The sequence below is a fragment of the Phragmites australis genome, chromosome 5, assembly GCF_958298935.1.
Source record: "Phragmites australis chromosome 5, lpPhrAust1.1, whole genome shotgun sequence".
In the NCBI taxonomy this organism is placed as follows: Eukaryota; Viridiplantae; Streptophyta; class Magnoliopsida; order Poales; family Poaceae; genus Phragmites; species Phragmites australis.
Genome location: NC_084925.1, coordinates 4,616,719 through 4,635,089, shown reverse-complemented (window position 1 = coordinate 4,635,089; position 18,371 = coordinate 4,616,719). Strand labels below are relative to the sequence as shown.

Below are 18,371 nucleotides of genomic sequence, written 5' to 3'. Positions count from 1 at the left end.
CTTCTTCCGTCTACTTGAACCAGTTGTGTTTCTTTAGCAGCTTGAATAAAAGCATCCCTCGCTCGTCTATCTTGGAGATGAATCAACTAAGGGTTATTATGCATCCTACAATTTATGAACTTTCTTCAGCGTTCGAGGAGACCACATCTGGTCAAGAGCCTCTATTTTGCGTGGATTGGCCTTAATGTCTCGACCTGACACTAGGAAACTAAGAAGCTTGTGAACGGGACGCGAATATGCACTTAAGACATGATCGATCCTGAAAAACAGATGAAGACTCCCACCTAATGCATCAACTGTTGAAAATTAGTTCATGATAATATATCAGTAATTGAATTGTAGTACCTTCAAGATCAGGGATTGAGTAGGAAACAAAACACACAATGTATACAGGTCCGGGCCCCCGAGGTGAAGTAATACTCTACATCCTGTGTAGATGATGTTGTATATAGATCGTCTCGAGTACAAACAAGATGGCTAAACCTAATACAATAGAGTAGATCAGATCTAAACTAATTTAGAGTTAAAATCTCCGAGTATCTCCAAAGCTAAGGTATGGATGCTTGCGTCGAGTTATGTGAGTGTTGATCTGTTGTGAGTTATTTTTTCGGGGTTAGGGTTCTCGCCTTATAAATGGGTCTTGACGCTGCCTGAGTTTTAGCCGTAATCGATAGTGAGTCTTTCATTTTGTTGGTCAAGGCAAGACAAACAAATTCAGATTAGATATTAATCGTACTTGAGTCGATTAATCCGATCGAGATATTTCTATTACAGGTATTTATAATCTCTAAATATATTAGATCTCCACATATTTAGATCTGTAATATTCGAAGTTGTTTATTAAATATACGATGACCGACAGCCTCCACCAAGTCATGCACAGCCCGCTGGTGCATCGCACCATGGCCGACCTAGCACGCTGGCTATCTTGCTGATCCCTGGTCGTCGGCAACATCACGCCACTGTTGCCACGCTTCGTCAGCTTGAGCAGGAGCCATTGAAGAGGCAGAAGCAGTACGCGACCTGCTACGAGGACATGTGTAGACCTAGATGTTATTTTTATATTTCCCAGTGGTCTCTGTGTAAGAACCTGGATGTACGCTACAGTAAATCTTGATATAATCCAACCCTTTAAATAAAAAAAATGCGGTTGGAATCGTCTGCGCTTTAAAACCTGGAGAACGTCGGGACGAGAGTATAAGTATACATTCCTCCGTTTTTCAATACATGTTACTTTTGATTAAACACGTATATTAAAGATAGTATCAATTTTAAATAAATAATAATAAAAATACTTTTAAAAGTTAGTCTAAATATTCTAGAATCTAACATAAATAAGTGGTTAAAAAATATTCTGTAGGAATAAAATTAGAAACTACGTCTAAAAATATGAAGTAACAAATATTTAAAAATAAATAAAATAATTAAAAATGATTAGTATTGAAAAACGAAGGAGGTAACTGGACAACACTTAGCCGTGTCCGGAACGAGATATTTCCGGAGTAGGATTCTCGAGGATCACATACGGTTTCCTACGAAATTTGCAACTTGGAATCTCTGTATACCTGCACAAGATAGGCTAGCTGTTTTCAGGTCGTAATCAGCTTGAATTTTTGCTGTGCCGAGACAGAAACGCGCGGCGACCTCGAGGGTCACCAGTCAGGCCATGCTTCTTCCATGACTCGTCGTCGACGCACATGGGAAGATGCGACTGTTTCCGAACCTCTCTCCGGTCACGGCGGGCAAACCAGACTACAGTAGGATGGAAATAAAGAAAGATTGGAAAATTTGTACGACGGGGCACGTGCATACCATTTATTTCAATCACGTATGTATAGGGATGTCAATAAGGAGCTCGATCCCGATTTCTCGTGAAGAATTCCTCTATTAGAGGATGGGGATGGAGAGATTTCATCCCCTACGAACTCACATGAGGACAGAGACGGGAAGACGCTCCTCATCTCCGCTCCCCGCTATATCCCCGATATCACATATATACATATTTTTTATATATATAAATGTATAAATATTATATTATGTAAAGTAAATAATAAATTACTCTTATTCTTTTTTTTATCTAACCTACGATATTTAATCAATCTTATATTAATTAACCTCGTATATATCAATAAATTACTTATTTATATAATATACATATTATTAATATATAAAAATAATCAGATATCAATTAATTTTACATCCCTATTGAAGACCTGATCCTCGCAAATTTCCGTAAATTTCCCGCGGGGATGAAAATAGGAGAAATCTTTTCTCCAATAACTAAATAGGGACGGGAATATGGAAGCATTCCCCGCAGGAATTAGCCCCATTGCCATCCCTATGTATGTAGGTTGAGATTTGTCTTAAAGAGTTGGGTGAAAAATATGTGATGTAAATGAGATAATCAACGGATCTGGGAAATAGAATGTTCCGCAAAAAGTGTGGGGAGATTTGACAAGAGCTCGACGGGCGCATGCATGCATCTGCGTAGGTTGAACTGAGACGCCCATTTTCGATGTGCCCTTAATTAATCGTGTGGCCTAATTAATCTGGTCGTCGGTATGCATTAACTGGTGAAGACGAAGACCGACCGGCCGTTTTGTGCGAGTGGATATAAAATAGGGGAAAAGGCTATTTTACACAGTTGACCTGTCATAAAGTCCAATTTTCAATTCTCAATTATAAAACCAGACATCATATAACCCAAAATAACGAAATCGGATAAAATACCCCCTCACACCCAAACCACCCTGGTTTTTCATGACGTGGCAGTGATATTGTTGACGTGGTGACAGTTTCGCACACGTGGCAGATCAGTTAGCAAAAAGGAAAAGAAGAAAAGCCAGGAAAATGAAAAAGAATCAGAAAATATTAGAAAAAATAGAAAAAATCTGAAAAATCATAAAAATAAAAATCAGGAAATTAGAAAATTAATAAAATCCACAACCCCTAACCAGGTCTTTACAAGTAATATTTGGCAAGAATTATTCAAACTGATAGATACTCAGCTCTTCTTACCATCTCTAGATCGATGGTCAAACGAAACGCCTCAATCAGTGTTTGAAAATATTTCTCTGTTGTACTGTTTATTTTTGCCCGAGACAATAGAGTAAATGGCTCCCACTCGCGGAGGTTTGGTATAATAGATATTATCACTCTACTCTTGAGCACACTCCATTTGAAGTTCCTTATGGCCACCTCCTCGGCATTTTGTTATTGTCAACACTGAAGCTTGTACCATACCGGATTTGGAGGATTGGCTTAGAGAGAGGTTAGGGATTGGGGGTTTCTCTCTAAGGGTATCCATGGAAAACTGCCTCATCCTTAACCTCTTGATCTCGAAACCCTAACCTCGATGAAATTCGGTATCAATTGTAACAATGGCTAAATTTAATCGCTTGACAGTTACACTTTTTTGATAGTTGAAACACCAAAAACGGACATTTTTAATTTTTTTATCGTTTCTATTTTTTATTTTTCTTAATTTCTCTGATTATTTCTTATTTTCTAATTGGTTTTCTAATTTTTCCTAATTTTTATAACTTTTTTCTTTTTTTCTCTCATTTTTCTATTTTTTCAATTTTTTTCTAATTTTTCTTTTTTCCTAATTTTTTCTAATTTTTCCTTTTTTATTTTCTTGAATCTTCTTTCTGATTGTTCTGCCACGTGTGAGAAACTGTCACCACGTCAGAAAAAACCATTACCACATCCATAAAAATCGGGGTGGTTTTGGTGCGTGGGGGTATTTTGTTCTATTTCGTTACTTTAGAGTTATAGGATGTCTGATTTTATAGTTTAAGGTTGAAATCAGACTTTTGTAACCGTTCCAGAGTGTAAAATAGTTTTTTCATATAAAATAATATGTGTTGGATAATGGCGTAATACCTCAAACTCTAGTTAGCGTTCTAGCAGAATACGACTCCTCAAGTGTTTTTAAATACGGGTCAATCTTATAATCTTAAGCAATCATAATAAATATTGTTTTTTATGGTTTTTACCTCTATGTTAAAGGTTTTTTTAATGTTAAATCCGTACCTCTCGTGTCCAATATCCTAACGATATAGATGTGATGAAAACGGATTACTGGTCCTGGTGGCGGCTATCAATCTTAAACGTCCTCCGATTTGTAGTGATAACCAACTTGCTAAGGGAGAAAAAAATTTCTAGAGCTCGAGACCAAGCTAGGAAAAGTCCGCGGCATGACTTGTTGAGGCGAAGACCGACGCCGGCCGGGTGCACCCGTGATTAAGGCGTGGACTTCGACATGGCTAGTTTAGCAGCTCAAGTTTTCCTGACCTTGTGTTATTTCTTCATCAAGTACACGAAACTTGGAGAAAGAGAATAGTTCTCTTTCTCGTGATTTATAGATCCAAATACTATATATAAACCTTACCACATAGAGTACTACTTGAGAAGAACGGATTGAGCACATTGATCTAGCCGAGTTTGACACACACATTGGAACTGAACGGTTGACATTGGGGTGAGGTCAGAGTTGGTGGAGCACTAACTGGAAAAGCTATACTCGTGCTAGTGTTCTACTGCTATATTTGGTGAATTTTTTTTCCTATTTTAATCTTTTTAAAACCTTTTTGAAAATAAATCAGCAACAAAACTATTTCTGAAAATAAATCAGCGGCAAAACTATTTTTAGTTTTAACCCCTAGTGTCCGCGTTATAGATGTTGGCCGTATTCACGTCATCAAAGCGGGTACGGACATGACCAATATCCGCATCATCACCCTTAGCACAGACCCAGTGATCAAAACTGAGAATGATTTTGACCCCTAAGGTCCGCACCACATACGATAATACGGATGTTGGCCGTGTTTGCGTCATCATGATTGGCGTAAATACGGCCAATATCCATGTTCTCGTATGTGACGCGAAGCCCAGGTTTAAAACTAGAAATAGTTTTGTCGATGATTCATTTTCAAAAATAGTTTTCAAAAAGATCAAAATAGGAAAAAAAAAATACATATTTGGTAGCCAAGTTTAGCTTCTTCAGCTCAGGCGCGGGCCTGCCTTGCCTACCCCAAAAACCTAATCTGGTGACAGTTCTTTCACGTGCATGCGCAAAATGGTCAGTCGACTCTTTTCAGTTCTACGCATGGCGCCACGGCCAGCAAATACCTATAGCCTACACCGATACTTGTAGGACTGAGATAGTCAACAAAGTGAATAGACGATTTATAATTTTTTTCGAAATAGATAGTCTATTTCTAATTCAACTAACGCTACTTAAAAATATATAAATAGAAACATAAATTTTAGAGACAAAGCTAGAAAGAAAATTGTAATGCAATATGACTTTACGAATAGAATACGAATCATATTCTCTATTCAAAATTATTCTATATGTCTTTGAGCATAAAGCTTAGAACTTGAACGAAAAACAAAATAAAAAACAGACACCAAAAAAAACAACTCTACAAGTTGATGATCTAGAGATAAGTAGATTCAAGATCCTCTCAAAGATATGAGTATAAAAGGATTTATATCTCTAGCAACAAGGAAAAATAACTTCTTAAAGTTGAAAAATCAGAGCTCAAAGGTAAAAACGAAAATAAACAAGAAAATAAAAAAACTTGCATCGAAGGAAAAGGAACTAAAAGAATGAGACTAAAAAGGAGAGGAACACAGGCTCATGACAAACTTCATTATACACATAGATCAGTCCTATTTTCAACAAATTACAAAGTCATTTCTCTCAAAAAAAAAAAACTCTAGTCTATTACAAAGATTAAGTATATCCTCTTTTCTCCCCCAAAACATATCACTAAGCTCTCAAATGGCTAGCTCAACCTTCTCCCATAGCTCTACTCATCTATTTATAGCCCTTGGAAGTTTCCTTGGTCCTTACATTTCGTTGTTCCCAAAATACACTTCACTGTTAGTGCATTCATATCTATCACCGGGGCATTTTGGTCTAGATTTCGCTCTTTACATCGAACGGCCACGACTTCTTCACAACTTAGTTTTACCCCGACGCAAGCTTCATGATGATGCCATATGACCCTTTAGTCCTTCCACGGTTTTATGGCCAATCTGCGAAAGAGTAGTACGCTTCTCAAAGCGTGACTAGTCAGTGCTCCGATATCGACGCGTGTACTTCGTCTTGCGATCTTGACTGCCGGTAAGTCTCTCCCGCTCCTGATCCCTCGGATCGCTTTGTCACTTGCACCGACATCTCCTTCGCTTGATATTGTCAATACGTCGTCTTCATCCTTCTCCATTCATGCTTTGCTTTACCTGCACGTGTACCACTAGGATTACCCTTGACTCCGTCTAGCCTCCCTGATCATATGGCATCAAGCCTCTCATTTGGCACCGATCATCTCGCCGTCAACTGTCAAGTCACGCGCATACATCACCTATACACTATAAAATAAGCAAACATATTTTTTCCACTCCAAACCATCTTTAGGTTAGCTCAAAATAAAAATCCTCAGATAAAAGCATATCATGTGGAAATCATGAACACCGAATATTCCGGTGAGTTCTACCTCTGAACACCATACCATCTGGTGAGTCCAACTCCTTCGTGCGCTGAAGAATCTCGTCTCTGCAAGAAAAGGTCCAGTGTATTGCTTCGGTGTTCACTATCTAGTCATCGGAACATCCGGTGCATTCATCTCTACCAAAACACACTGTTTCAATCCCTTTGCAAGAAATAGTTCAGTGATTAGTTCGATGTTCAACTCTGCATACATGGACCTTCCAATAAGTACCACCACATTAGACTTTACAATTTCACCTTCTCTACAAGAAAAACTCTGATATACTCTCTAGTGCTCACACAGCTCATCATCGGACTGTCCGGTGAGTATCATTCACCAGAACTCAATTTGTACCATTCTCTGTTGGATATAATCCGGTGCACACAAGTAGCGTCAGCATCAGCACCACACCGGATCATCCGGTGAAGCTAATTTCGCAGGCACCGGATAACCTGATGAGAACGAATCACCTAGGCTCAGAGAAAATCATTACAATTTTATTCTCCTTCGACTCAAGTTAGTTATGAAAAAAAAACAAACATCAACAAACACATGCTAACCAAATCCAACTAACCTAAACATTATCAATAACTTATCACACTTATCAAGTGAGACATGTATCCACTTGCTACCTCAATATTATTGTTCCCCAGTGTGCAAACCAATGTACTACTCCATGTACGTTCACATGACGAGTATTTAAATCCAGTCGACGCAAAAACAAGAAGTCTGATCCAGTCGATGCAAAGGTTCATCGTGCTGCTGTGCTGCATATATGCATCCGTGTACCAGCTGGATAATGCCGACGACGACGACGACGAAGCAGTCAAGTGGAATGGGCGAGCCGAAAGTTGACGCGGGCATGGACCTGCCTCTGACTGTTACGGGTCCAGCGCCGACGGCGCCACTTGAGGTTTTCCAAACGACCTTCTGGCGACGGTGCCTGGGGGAGGAGGAAGCGACCATGCGCGTCACGAGGAACCCACTGCAAACACGGTTTCTCGCTGAGTGTTGCAGCTCGGTGGGTGCTCAGGTGAACAACTTTGCTAACAATAACACGCCCTCAACACCACGGCATTTCGTAGATAAATTCAGAAAGGGGCATCCCTCCAAGTAAGAAGAATAAGAAGAACATGACGCTCGATCGTCCAGAAAATAGAGCCTAGAACAGCGACGGTAAATTGTTCGTCATTCTCTTCCTGCTCTCCCTTTCTCCATACTTTTCAAGATGTAGCAAGTGGGAGCTAGGTACTGAGGTAGATCTAGATAGGAGGAGTCGCTGTTGCTGCCTCCAATTTCAAACCGCCCCTTGACCACGGCCTGCAAGCAGCTGGACAGTCATGTGATCATGTCGCAAGGAGAAAAAAAAAATTCAACGTCAATGTTTTACTGCACTTGCGCTTAAAGTTCTCATGCACGTGGAGCAAATTTCTTTGACTCAAAATAACCCCAGAATGGGCTACTAATCTACCGCTCCCTCCATTTATTAGAAAAATCATCCAAAAAAATTGATCTTTATTTTCTTTTACAATATATTATCAATTTCTATAAAATCAATATTATATATTTTTTTTTGAAAGAATAGGTAAGAGTTCTGCCAATTCTATATTGATAAAGGAGGAGAAAATACAGAGTCTCTAAGAGATTAAAAAGAAAAAGGATAACGAACAAGAGATGCAAAATAACATATGCTAGGCTCTTGGCTTCCGCAAGGCACCATGCCCGAGCCTCCTCCTTTAATTTTGTCACTAGTGCGATCGTTGTATTCTCGCGATGCTAGAAGATACACTCATTTCTCTCATTCCATAGCTCCCATATTGTAAGGATGATGAGAGATCTAATAGCCTTAGATGGTACACTTTGCAGAGACCCTATTACAGTCCACCATTTCTTTATTGTGCCAAAGGTATCCCATACCGTTGTGCAGTTGGCCCTCCCAGTACACCAAGTGTATATGGTCTCCCACACGTACCTGGAGAATCTGCAGTGTGCAAAAATATGGATCACCGACTCATCTGCAATTTTGCATAGAGGACAAGTCTTCTGGTCCAGCCATCCCCTCGTCATGAGCCTATCTGCGGTCCAAATTCGATTTTAGAATGCAAGCCACGAGAAAAACTTGCACTTCAGTGGCGCCCAAACAGCCCAAATCAGGTGCTGCATATCCGAGGATGTCGATCCTAAAAACTGTGCTTGGTAAGCTGAGGCGGCAGTATACTCTGCATAAGGGGTGAGGTTCCAAGTGATCGTATCAATGGTATTTTCATTTAGCTAGATCTGCTGAAGGCGTATCTATAAGAGGACGAATTCGATTAGGGTCTGGGCGGAAGATAGCAGTGAAGTTGATGTGCTGCACTCAAGAGTTGTTGTGCATAGCTTCCCTCACCTTCTGATTTGTCCTTTTGAAAATCACGAAGATGTTCGGCGCTATCATCTTCGGAGATTCCCCTTGGATCCATGCCGAGTGCAAGAAGCTTGCCTTATCCCCATTTCCAATAAAGATCGTGGTAGCCGCCGCAAAGAGAGCTCGGTCCGTGTGAATGCAAGGTGTAGGCAACCCAATCCATAGTCTACTATCTACCATCCATTCGTACCAAAGCCAACAAAGATGGAGCACTCTTACGAATTTTCTCAGGCTCAGGATGCTAAGTCCCCCAAGATATGTAGGGCGACAAACTCGTCTTCAATTAACTTTGTATTTTCCTCCCACGATCCTATCAGTGCCAGACCACAGAAAAGTACGTCTCTTGGAGTCAATTTCTTTGAGAACTTATGCCGGGGCCTTCAACGCAGTCAAAAAATAAATGGGTTGTGATGTGAGCACATATTTGACTAAGGCCTCGCGCCCCATCGGGTTTAGGTGCCGTCCTTGCCAAATTGCTAAACGGTCACTCACTTTATCAATGATTGGTGGAAGTCTACTTTTCTAATCCTTTTTAGGCTAATTGGCAAACCCAGGTACTTAATCAAGAAAGATGTTCAGACTGTGGGGAGGTTCACTAGGATAGAGTCTAGATCAATTTCTCGATTGGAATGGTTCCCCTTTAACTTCGTTAAGATCCTATCATTGGTAGCTTAGTCGAGTAGTAGTTTTAGCGGGTCGTTGGCTAGGACAAAGAGGAGCGGGTCTCCTTGACGTAACTCTCTTCTGTGATGTATGCTTGTACTTGGTACTCTATTTAATAGAATTTTTATGGAGGAGGTTGTGAAAAGTGCAGTTAGCCAATTTCGTCATCTTCGCATAAAACTTTTTTTATTGGAGAAGATCGAGTAAGTATCCCATCAAAAGTATATATAGATGGCTCTCTTTTCGATGAATGCAAGTGCCAACCGTTGGATGATCTACGCGTACTGTTGTGGCACATCGATCGATGTCATGCTATGGGCAACGACAAAAGGTAAACTGGCCGTGGATGACGAGACTAGAGACCGGCCAATACAGGATGCATGCACGGTGGGTGTACACAGTTACCAGACCAAAACTTGGACTGCAGATTCTTCGTCTTCTCTCGATCGATCGACAGGATGATGCGTTGGAAATTGATGCCGGATGCAAAGTTCTTCGTCACACTAACTGTAGTGTTGGTAACCGACGACGGTCCATGCATGCTAGGGCCAGATGCCAGGATATAATTTGTGTGCCGGTCGGTCTCACGAGCCGAAATGGATTGCGGCGCCCAGCGGGTTCACATGTGAGCAAATTGCGTTCCGATAGGGTAATTGCGTGACTCCATTTCTCAATTCCATGCATTGGATATAGTTTTAGTTCTAGTGGAAGAATGCTGACTAAGCTTCAGTTCCTATGAGAATTTTATACGATGATGTATTCCACATTGATCAGAAAAAATGTTATTTTCTCTGATTATAAATGTAGGTTGTTTTAGTCTCCTTAACTATTCTCTAAATATAAGTCATTCTCGAACTTCTATGCACTTTTTTCTCTTTTATTCTCTTCTTACCTCTGTTTAATAAACGCTACCACTCTCACAAATGAATGAGTTATCTTTTTCAATACAGAATAAATAAAGAGCAGCAAGATCATTTGATCTACTTTTTTAATTTCTGTGTACAATCCTAAAACGACCTGTATTTATAATTGTAAATACCTTAGCCAGCAAGTTTAACACGAGCGTTTTTGAGAAGTCTGAAGTAGATCGAGCCAATTCGTTCTAGTCTCTCACGCGTGAGCTTTGCCCGTTCTTTCTCTGTTCTCTGTAACCTTTAAAGAAAAAAAAAGATCAAGTAGCCCTAACCCGCGCTATCAGTCAAGAACAGGTTCTAGTTATGGTCCATACCTTATCAAGAGTCAATAAAAATTGTTTTATTGGCACGTAACAACATTGACCCGTGCGATGAGTGCCATGTAAGTCTTCCCCAAAAAAATAATGTTTGGTCGGAATTTGGCGAAAGCAAAGCAAAATTACAAGCGAGAGTTCCCCGGGTTTGATTGGAGCCCCCAAGTCAATTTGGAGCTCACCAAAGAAGAAACCCTAGGCAGCCATCCAGCATCGCCATACCTCACCTAAAGAAGTAGAGCTACAAAGAGAGGAGGAAAAAAAGAACCAGGGATCAATTCTACACAGACTTGAAAAAGAAAGAAAATGTTAACCAGCCATTGACAGCTAAGTGCTCTTAGCTTAATTTTACTGGAGGGTGGTCCAAAAGACAAGCTAAAGAAGTCTTCCATGTCGCCTCTCTTTCTGGGACTTTCAATCGTCCCTCTTCTTTAATTTATTGGAATGATCGGGAGGAAATACAACTTCATATGGACTTGACCTGTGGATGGCCTTATGGACGTATGGACATATGATACAATCTTATCCATTGATTCTCTTGATTAATCTATTTTTTTATCTACTTTAATATGAATTTTAACGTAAATGAACGGTCCTCGTAAGTTATGCTTATGAAAAAATTAGTAAATTTTTTTCGATACAACTCTGCGTAAACTAATAAATACACAGTTTATCTCAACCGTCTAATCCACGGACCTAGTTGAAAAGGAAGAGACTAAACCAAGGGCATTTCGGACAAATCGAAGCAATTTGGCAGCGTTCCTTTTCGCCTCCTAATCTTGTAAGCATGTGGTGTATTTTCTTGACTCCGGATCCGATCACCACCCAACCAGGCGACCGTCGTCGTCGTCATCCTCCGGCCGACATGCTCACCCGCCGCCCTCCCACCCACTCGTTAAAGAAGAAGAAAAAAATTCGCGCGAGATTAAAGAAGAAACGTCGCGATCGGTCAGCCACGTCTCTTCAGCTTTCTGGTCCGGCGCTGGCTCGCTCGGCTCCACGCACGCTCCGCTCTCCTTCCTTCCTGCCATCCAATCCTCCTTCCCCAATTCCTCCACGGCTCCACCCCATCCGCGTGCGCGAATTCCACGGACCAACTGTCTCTCGCCTGTTTGTTTATTGGTTTCCGTTGCTGCTTCGCTGCGAGACCAGGAAAAGGACAAACGTGTGTGTCAGTGTGATGTGTGCTTCTTCTTCGTCTTCCACCTCTTGGTCCAAAGACCGGACCATTCTGTATTCCCTAGTCCTCGACTCCTCTCTATATATCACGACTCGTCCCACGCCATTGCCCTCGCACGCTCAAGTATTCTTCATACTCCTCTTCTCTTCTATTCCTCTCCTCTTCTCTTCCTCTTCTTGTGTCTTGTTCTCTCTCCTGTGCTCCAGAGACTAGCTGGTTGGATTGGGTTGAGATACCAGGGGAAAAGAGCGATCGATCGATGGACCCATGGATCAGCAACCAGCCTTCCCTGAGCCTCGACCTGCACGTCGGCCTGCCGCCCCTGAGCCACTGCCAGGCGCCGGCGGTGGTAACGTTGGCCAAAACCAAGATACTCGTCGAGGAGAACTTCCTCCCTCTCAAGAAAGACCCAGAGGTACTTACACACACGCACACCGCATGGTGTTTGATGAGCTGCAAGAGATTAGTGCGTGTGTTTAATGGACAAATTTTGTTTGTGTTTCTGCGCGCAGGTCGCGGCTCTTGAGACGGAGCTGCAGCGGATGAGCGAGGAGAACCGGCGCCTGAGCGAGGCGCTGAAGGTTGCTGCGGCAGAGTACGAGGCGCTGCGGCGCCAGTACACCGAGATGGTCGCCAACAGTGGCGGGAACCCGTCGTCCACGTCGGAGGGCGGGTCGGTGTCGCCGTCAAGGAAGCGCAAGAGCGAGAGCCTCGACACCGCGCCGGCGCCGGCGCACCCGCACCTGCACCAGCAGCCGGGACTCGCCGCGGACCAGATGGAGTGCACCTCCGGCGAGCCGTGCAAGCGCATCCTGGAGGAGTGCAAGCCCAAGGTCTCGAAGCGCTACGTCCACGCCGACCCCTCCGACCTCGGCCTGGTAATTAACCAACCCAATCAACTAATCCTCTTTGCCAAACTGTGCCGATGTACTACAGTTGTTTCGCCATAATTGGAGTGTGTCTAGTTGCTAATTCGGGACATGTTCTTGCGATGTTATGACCAGGTGGTGAAAGACGAGTACCAGTGGAGGAAGTACGGGCAGAAGGTCACCAAGGACAACCCCTGCCCCAGAGCCTACTTCAGATGCTCGTTCGCCCCAGCCTGCCCGGTCAAGAAGAAGGTGCAGAGAAGCGCCGATGACAACACCATACTCGTGGCGACATACGAGGGCGAGCACAACCACGGCCAGCCTCCGCCGGCGCAGCCCCAGCAGCACTACAGCTCCGGCGCCAGCAAGAACGCCGCGAAGCCGCCTTCGCCGCAGGCGCCAGCTGCCCCGGTGCCTCACCAGCCCCACCCCCAGCAGCAACGGCAGCAGCAAGACGTTGCTAGCGGCGAACCCGTGGGGGCGGCCGCGGCGGCGTCGGAGCTGATCAGGCGGAACCTGGCGGAGCAGATGGCGATGACGCTGACGAGGGACCCCAGCTTCAAGGCGGCGCTCGCCACCGCGCTCTCCGGCCGGATCCTCGAGCTCTCACCGACCAAGAATTAACAGATCGATATCATCACAGGAGATGCTCGCGGATTGCTCAATTTTTCTTGCCTCTTGCAGCAATGGTCAATTGACCACTAAAATTGCTGCCTGCCTCTGTTCTTGCGAAAGACAGCAAGAACAAAGCTGATCAGTGGCTAGAGGCCGCCACTAAAATTAAGCTTCAGGAACGCTGTATATAGATTTGATTTACAAGAGGAATTACACGAGTGATGAAAGATTAAACGACGATTCCGGGGAGGAGGAGGAGGCTGGAGATGACCGTTTTTGGAGCGGATCAAAGATGATCATGATGGCTGATCTGATCACCAGCGTGGTCTGGTCAGTCACCCCGTGATCAAGCGTCTCGACAAGATGTTTATTTTAACATGCAAAATGCAAGGACGAATAGAACAAGAAGTGTACAATCACTGTAGGCAAGATGTTTCATCCAATTCACCATTCTATGAAATCAAGTCGTTTAGCATTTATCTGGAGATATTTTTTTTTCGTATGAAACGATCACTCGTATGTTTCGCACAGAATGAGATTGCAATGAATTGGAATTTGCATAGTTCATTGGGAATTTGCAAAGTTCATTAGGAGTAGAGACGATATTGACATGTGGGTCACCCACTATACCCGGCACAGTCTACCTGGTCTTGTCCATAAAAGGTACACGTGTGCAGTAGAGAATGAGTGCCATAAGAAGGCGAGACGAGGTGGAGTTTGAAAGGTACACGACCCCGGTGAGATGGGCCCCACGAAGGAAGTCGACGTGGCAGTGGGTTGGCCAGGTCCCACGTGCGACAGGGAAAGGAAGCCGTGGTGGAAACGGAAGCTTGGCGCGGCGGCGGTGACGTGTGGAACCAAATTTTATATCACCGATCCTATTCTATAGATCTTATAGAAGATCTTCTTATGTGGCGATATGTGTTCTATTTTTTTTTCTTATTTTTAATCTAGTCGTTGGATCAGAAGATGAATGATTAGATCAGAGTCTCACGGAGATTTTTTATAGGAAGATCTTATAGAATTTACTTTCATGACGTGTGGATCTCCTAGGTCCGCTGCCATAGTGCAAAGCAAAACTAAAGTGATCAAGTATGTCCCCTAAAATCAATAAAACCAAAGCGAGACAGATGCTTTCATTCATAGCTTAAACAAAATCAGACCAAATTAAGTATCCTCTTAAGCAAGAGCAAAGCTAGAACTTAAATATCAACGGTGCCAAATACGCAATTCAAAGTAAATATTAATCATAAAGCTTAATTTAGTCTGATACACATATGATCAAAATAAACAATCACTACTAAAATTTTGATTTATTATATTGCCAATGCACCAAGATACCTCTTCTTAGCTTCGCCCCTGTTCTTAAGATATCACCAGCAAATTCCTAAAAAAAGGCATCAGAAGCACATGGCCGACGCCCAACCGGTATATATGCTCGCGAACAGAACAGCTGGTAGGGTTAGTCTTGCAGTAGTAACGCAGTATATATATTATATGATTCTGTGAAGAAAACTCCACCGATGGCAGGAGCGAAAAGAAGTCATCGTCACGTTGGGACTGAACTGGAACCGAAAAGGCGGTCCGCCGGCCGGCCGTCGCGATCCCGCCGTGTCGAGAGGTCTCCACCGGGAAGGTTCCCAGGTCGCCGTCCGTGCACGACTGGCCGGACCATAGCTGGATACCACTGCCACTCGGACGAGAAGTAGACTAGTTGAAGCACGGCGGCAGCGATCCCGACGAGGTCAAGCCATGGGACCGGTGACAGGCCCAAGGCATATGTGTACAGAAGCATGCACGCCGGTGAAGACCATGGACTGAGCAAAGGGCGAAGCTACAATAATGAAATTGATGGTGGTATATACATGTATAATTTTAAAGCAACACTGTCAACTTTAGCTGTTTTAGGTGATCAAAATAAATTACTCAATGCTAAAAAAATTAGCCCGGCGTCTACGCACCAACTTGGCTCGATATGGCTTCGCCACTGGAGTCGGCTAGCTCACTCTTGTAATCCACAGAACCTGGAAGTGCCATGCAAGAGAAGAGACCTCTTTCGCCTTTCTGATATCTGCTAGCTAGGAATGTTTCCGTTTCATCCGGATGAGAGTTTTACCGCTGGGCATGGCAGCTTGTGACCTGGTTGGCTCTCCTCTGGTGACTGGTAGCTGTCTTTTTCTTCGGCTGCTTTGATTTGTCTCTAGGTCGACTTCTTTCTGGATCAGATGGATGCAGATGGAGCAATACAATACAATCCCTTGGTCGTATACGGCGCTACACGTGCATGTATACGTTTAGTCAAGCGCACGACTGCCAACTTTGCATACAAGTCTTGGGTAGTTGCCCACATTTGACTAAGGTCACGTTTGTGATTTTGGATCGTGGATTGTGAATTCTATAATCAAATGGTCAGATTCTGAAAGTGGATTATACAAATATATGTCTAGAATATAGTATAATCTATAATTCACTCAATATGAGCTTCTACAATCTAGAATCTAGAATCCAAAATACAGAGGAGAAACAAACAAAACCTTGCCCGAAATCACCGAAACCGTGTTCGTTTTCTTTTTCAATCACCAAAACCATCCAGTAGCACCCTGAAATCAGCAACTCAATGACCCTAGAGCCTAGACAGCTCTGAGATGCCCCTCTGGATAGGAAACAACCTGGATGACCTACGATTCGACACAAGAATCCAAAACCAATTCCCAGACACAGGGCAAGTAGAACTTCTTCTGCCTCTTCTCCATCCGAAAGTATCGGACAATGCTTTAAAAAAAAGGCATAGCGTGTTCTACCAAATGATCCTAGTTTTATACTAGTATCCCTAATCAAACTATTGATTGCAAAATGCGCTATGGCTAATGCCAAACTTCCTGTAGTGCCAAATTCCATCGATTTTTTTTTCCTGAAAACAAATTTCTTTTTCTAGTATATGTTTTGTTTTCGATGGAATTGTCTTGTGTCCTAACCCAAAATGGAGGTGATGACAATCTAGCCACTCATTTGGAGTTTTTTTAATATTTTGAATATAAAAAATTACAAAAATAGGCTATTGTCAGCTGTTGAAAGAACGGTAGCAAAAATAGATTATTGTCGTTTATTGAAAGAGCGACAACAAGATGTCGTTCTTCCAACGGACGATAAGTTTTAAAAAATAAAGATATCATCCTTCCAACGAATGACAAGTTAAAGAACATTACATTTTATTGCTCTCAAAATTTAAAACACTATCAAAATAGTCATGAATTTTTTTTTAAAAAAATATATGTTGTAGAGGATGCTATAGCTTAAAAAAAATCAGACATCAGACTGTGTACAATAAAATTTATCTTTTTTCTCACATTGTAAAAGTAATTGGAAGGGTGACAATAGCTTAGTTTTGTAATTTTTTCAAATGGATATCTAGTTTTGTAATTTTTTATTTCCGAAATATAAAAATAAAAAACCCTTCATTTGGATGAACCAGACCAATTAGGTGCTGTGACCAGGCCAGTAGGTTGTGGCCCAGTTCTCCTCATCCGGACCTTTCGGTCAGCAAAACTGACACTATAAAACATTTGTGCATAGAAATTTCAGCGCCCTGAGCAATCAAATACCGCGTCGTTCGTGCACTTCCTTCCCGCAAGATCGCCGGCTTTAGAACATATCCAATGGATTTCCTTCGGGATTCAAAATACTTTTGTATATAGATTTTTATTTTCTTTAGCGTTTCAACGGTTTCTTTTCACAGTTCCTTTCACAAAGAGATTCTCAAATTTATTCACTTCAGGACGGAATTCTCTTTTTTTTCTCTTCACAAATTTATTCGAAGGAAAACTGTTAAAAATAAGAAAAAATAAATAGAATAAAAATGAAGAAGATAATCAAGAAGAAAATAAAATAAAGAAAAAATGTTAGAAATGGTGTTATGTTCTGCACTAACGACTGAACTTGACGAAACGACGAGATCTGATGGAACGATCGACCAGTACACCGTTTGGATGCTTGCCAGTGCGGCCAGTCTCCACAGCGGCAGATCAGTTCTAATCCGTCAAATCCTGCCGGTTGGTTTTTCTTAAAAAAGCTCTAATCCGTCAACGCAGCAGGTCGATATGGGTTGTGTGCTCGATGGTCAAATCACAGCCATGCCGTCGCGTTTCTGGCCACGCCGCGCATGCCACAACGGGAAGCTCATCGTCGTCACCGCAGACGCCGATGATGGAATTAATAGGTCACCTCATTAAATCCATGAAAATACCATGCCCAATGTGCGCAGGTTTATCAGGAGGTAATGTGCTTCGGCTTCAAGAAGATGAACGGATTGTTGGAATTAATGATATTTGATCCTTCCATAAGTTCTAAAGAAATGAAGCACTTTGGCTTCGCAGCTCGCTCTTATATAAGGAGTCATGTGCACAGAGGAATTAAGTCTCAAAGTTTTCTCCTTTATTATACTGTTTTGTTGCTGCTATATACGTTTCACCATTCCTGTTTCAGCGGCATGCACCAGAGTTAAGGAGAGTGTGTCTATGAAACCCCATATTTAAGATTTTACATCGGAACGAATAAGGTTTTAGAGTGTTTCTTTACGCGACTGCTCATGTTCGTCTTGTTTGTTTGTGCGTGGCTTCGTATATCTACTTCATCTATACTGATCACTTAGTGTACGACTACGTCTTTAATATCAAGCGAACAACTACTTCATGACAGGTAAAGATGGTCAACTGGGTCGTGTTTAGTGGGTCGGTCCGAGACACAATACTGTAGGCACCAATGGTACCACCGAAGTTAACAATATTACTATTACGACCATCTCTATAAACATCACGTATATCCTAGAAATCTTTTTACTCGTGATTTGTTTTGACTATGTCTTGAACTAGCACGTCTAGACTATTAGAGAATATTTTAATGATGATTCATAGAC

General features: G+C 42.3%; 1 protein-coding gene across 1 annotated transcript; it reads left to right on the top strand.

Annotated features, from left to right (window-relative positions):
* Positions 1-12,066: 12,066 nt before the first annotated feature.
* Positions 12,067-13,936, top strand: LOC133918519 (WRKY transcription factor WRKY71-like). Its single transcript, XM_062362424.1, has 3 exons — positions 12,067-12,390; positions 12,488-12,853; positions 12,980-13,936. Exons 1-3 carry the CDS (start codon positions 12,235-12,237, stop codon positions 13,466-13,468), a joined length of 1,011 nt encoding a protein of 336 aa, XP_062218408.1. The 5' UTR covers positions 12,067-12,234; the 3' UTR covers positions 13,469-13,936.
* Positions 13,937-18,371: the final 4,435 nt, after the last annotated feature.

What these genes read in the sequence shown, in the direction of transcription:
- LOC133918519 (XM_062362424.1), top strand. Translation starts at nt 12,235, where the DNA reads ATGGACCCATGGATCAGCAACCAGCCTTCCCTGAGCCTCGACCTGCAC. An exon ending in CTCTCAAGAAAGACCCAGAG is followed by an intron (nt 12,391 to 12,487) that starts GTACTTACACAC and finishes TTCTGCGCGCAG; the next exon opens with GTCGCGGCTCTTGAGACGGA. An exon ending in ACCCCTCCGACCTCGGCCTG is followed by an intron (nt 12,854 to 12,979) that starts GTAATTAACCAA and finishes TGTTATGACCAG; the next exon opens with GTGGTGAAAGACGAGTACCA.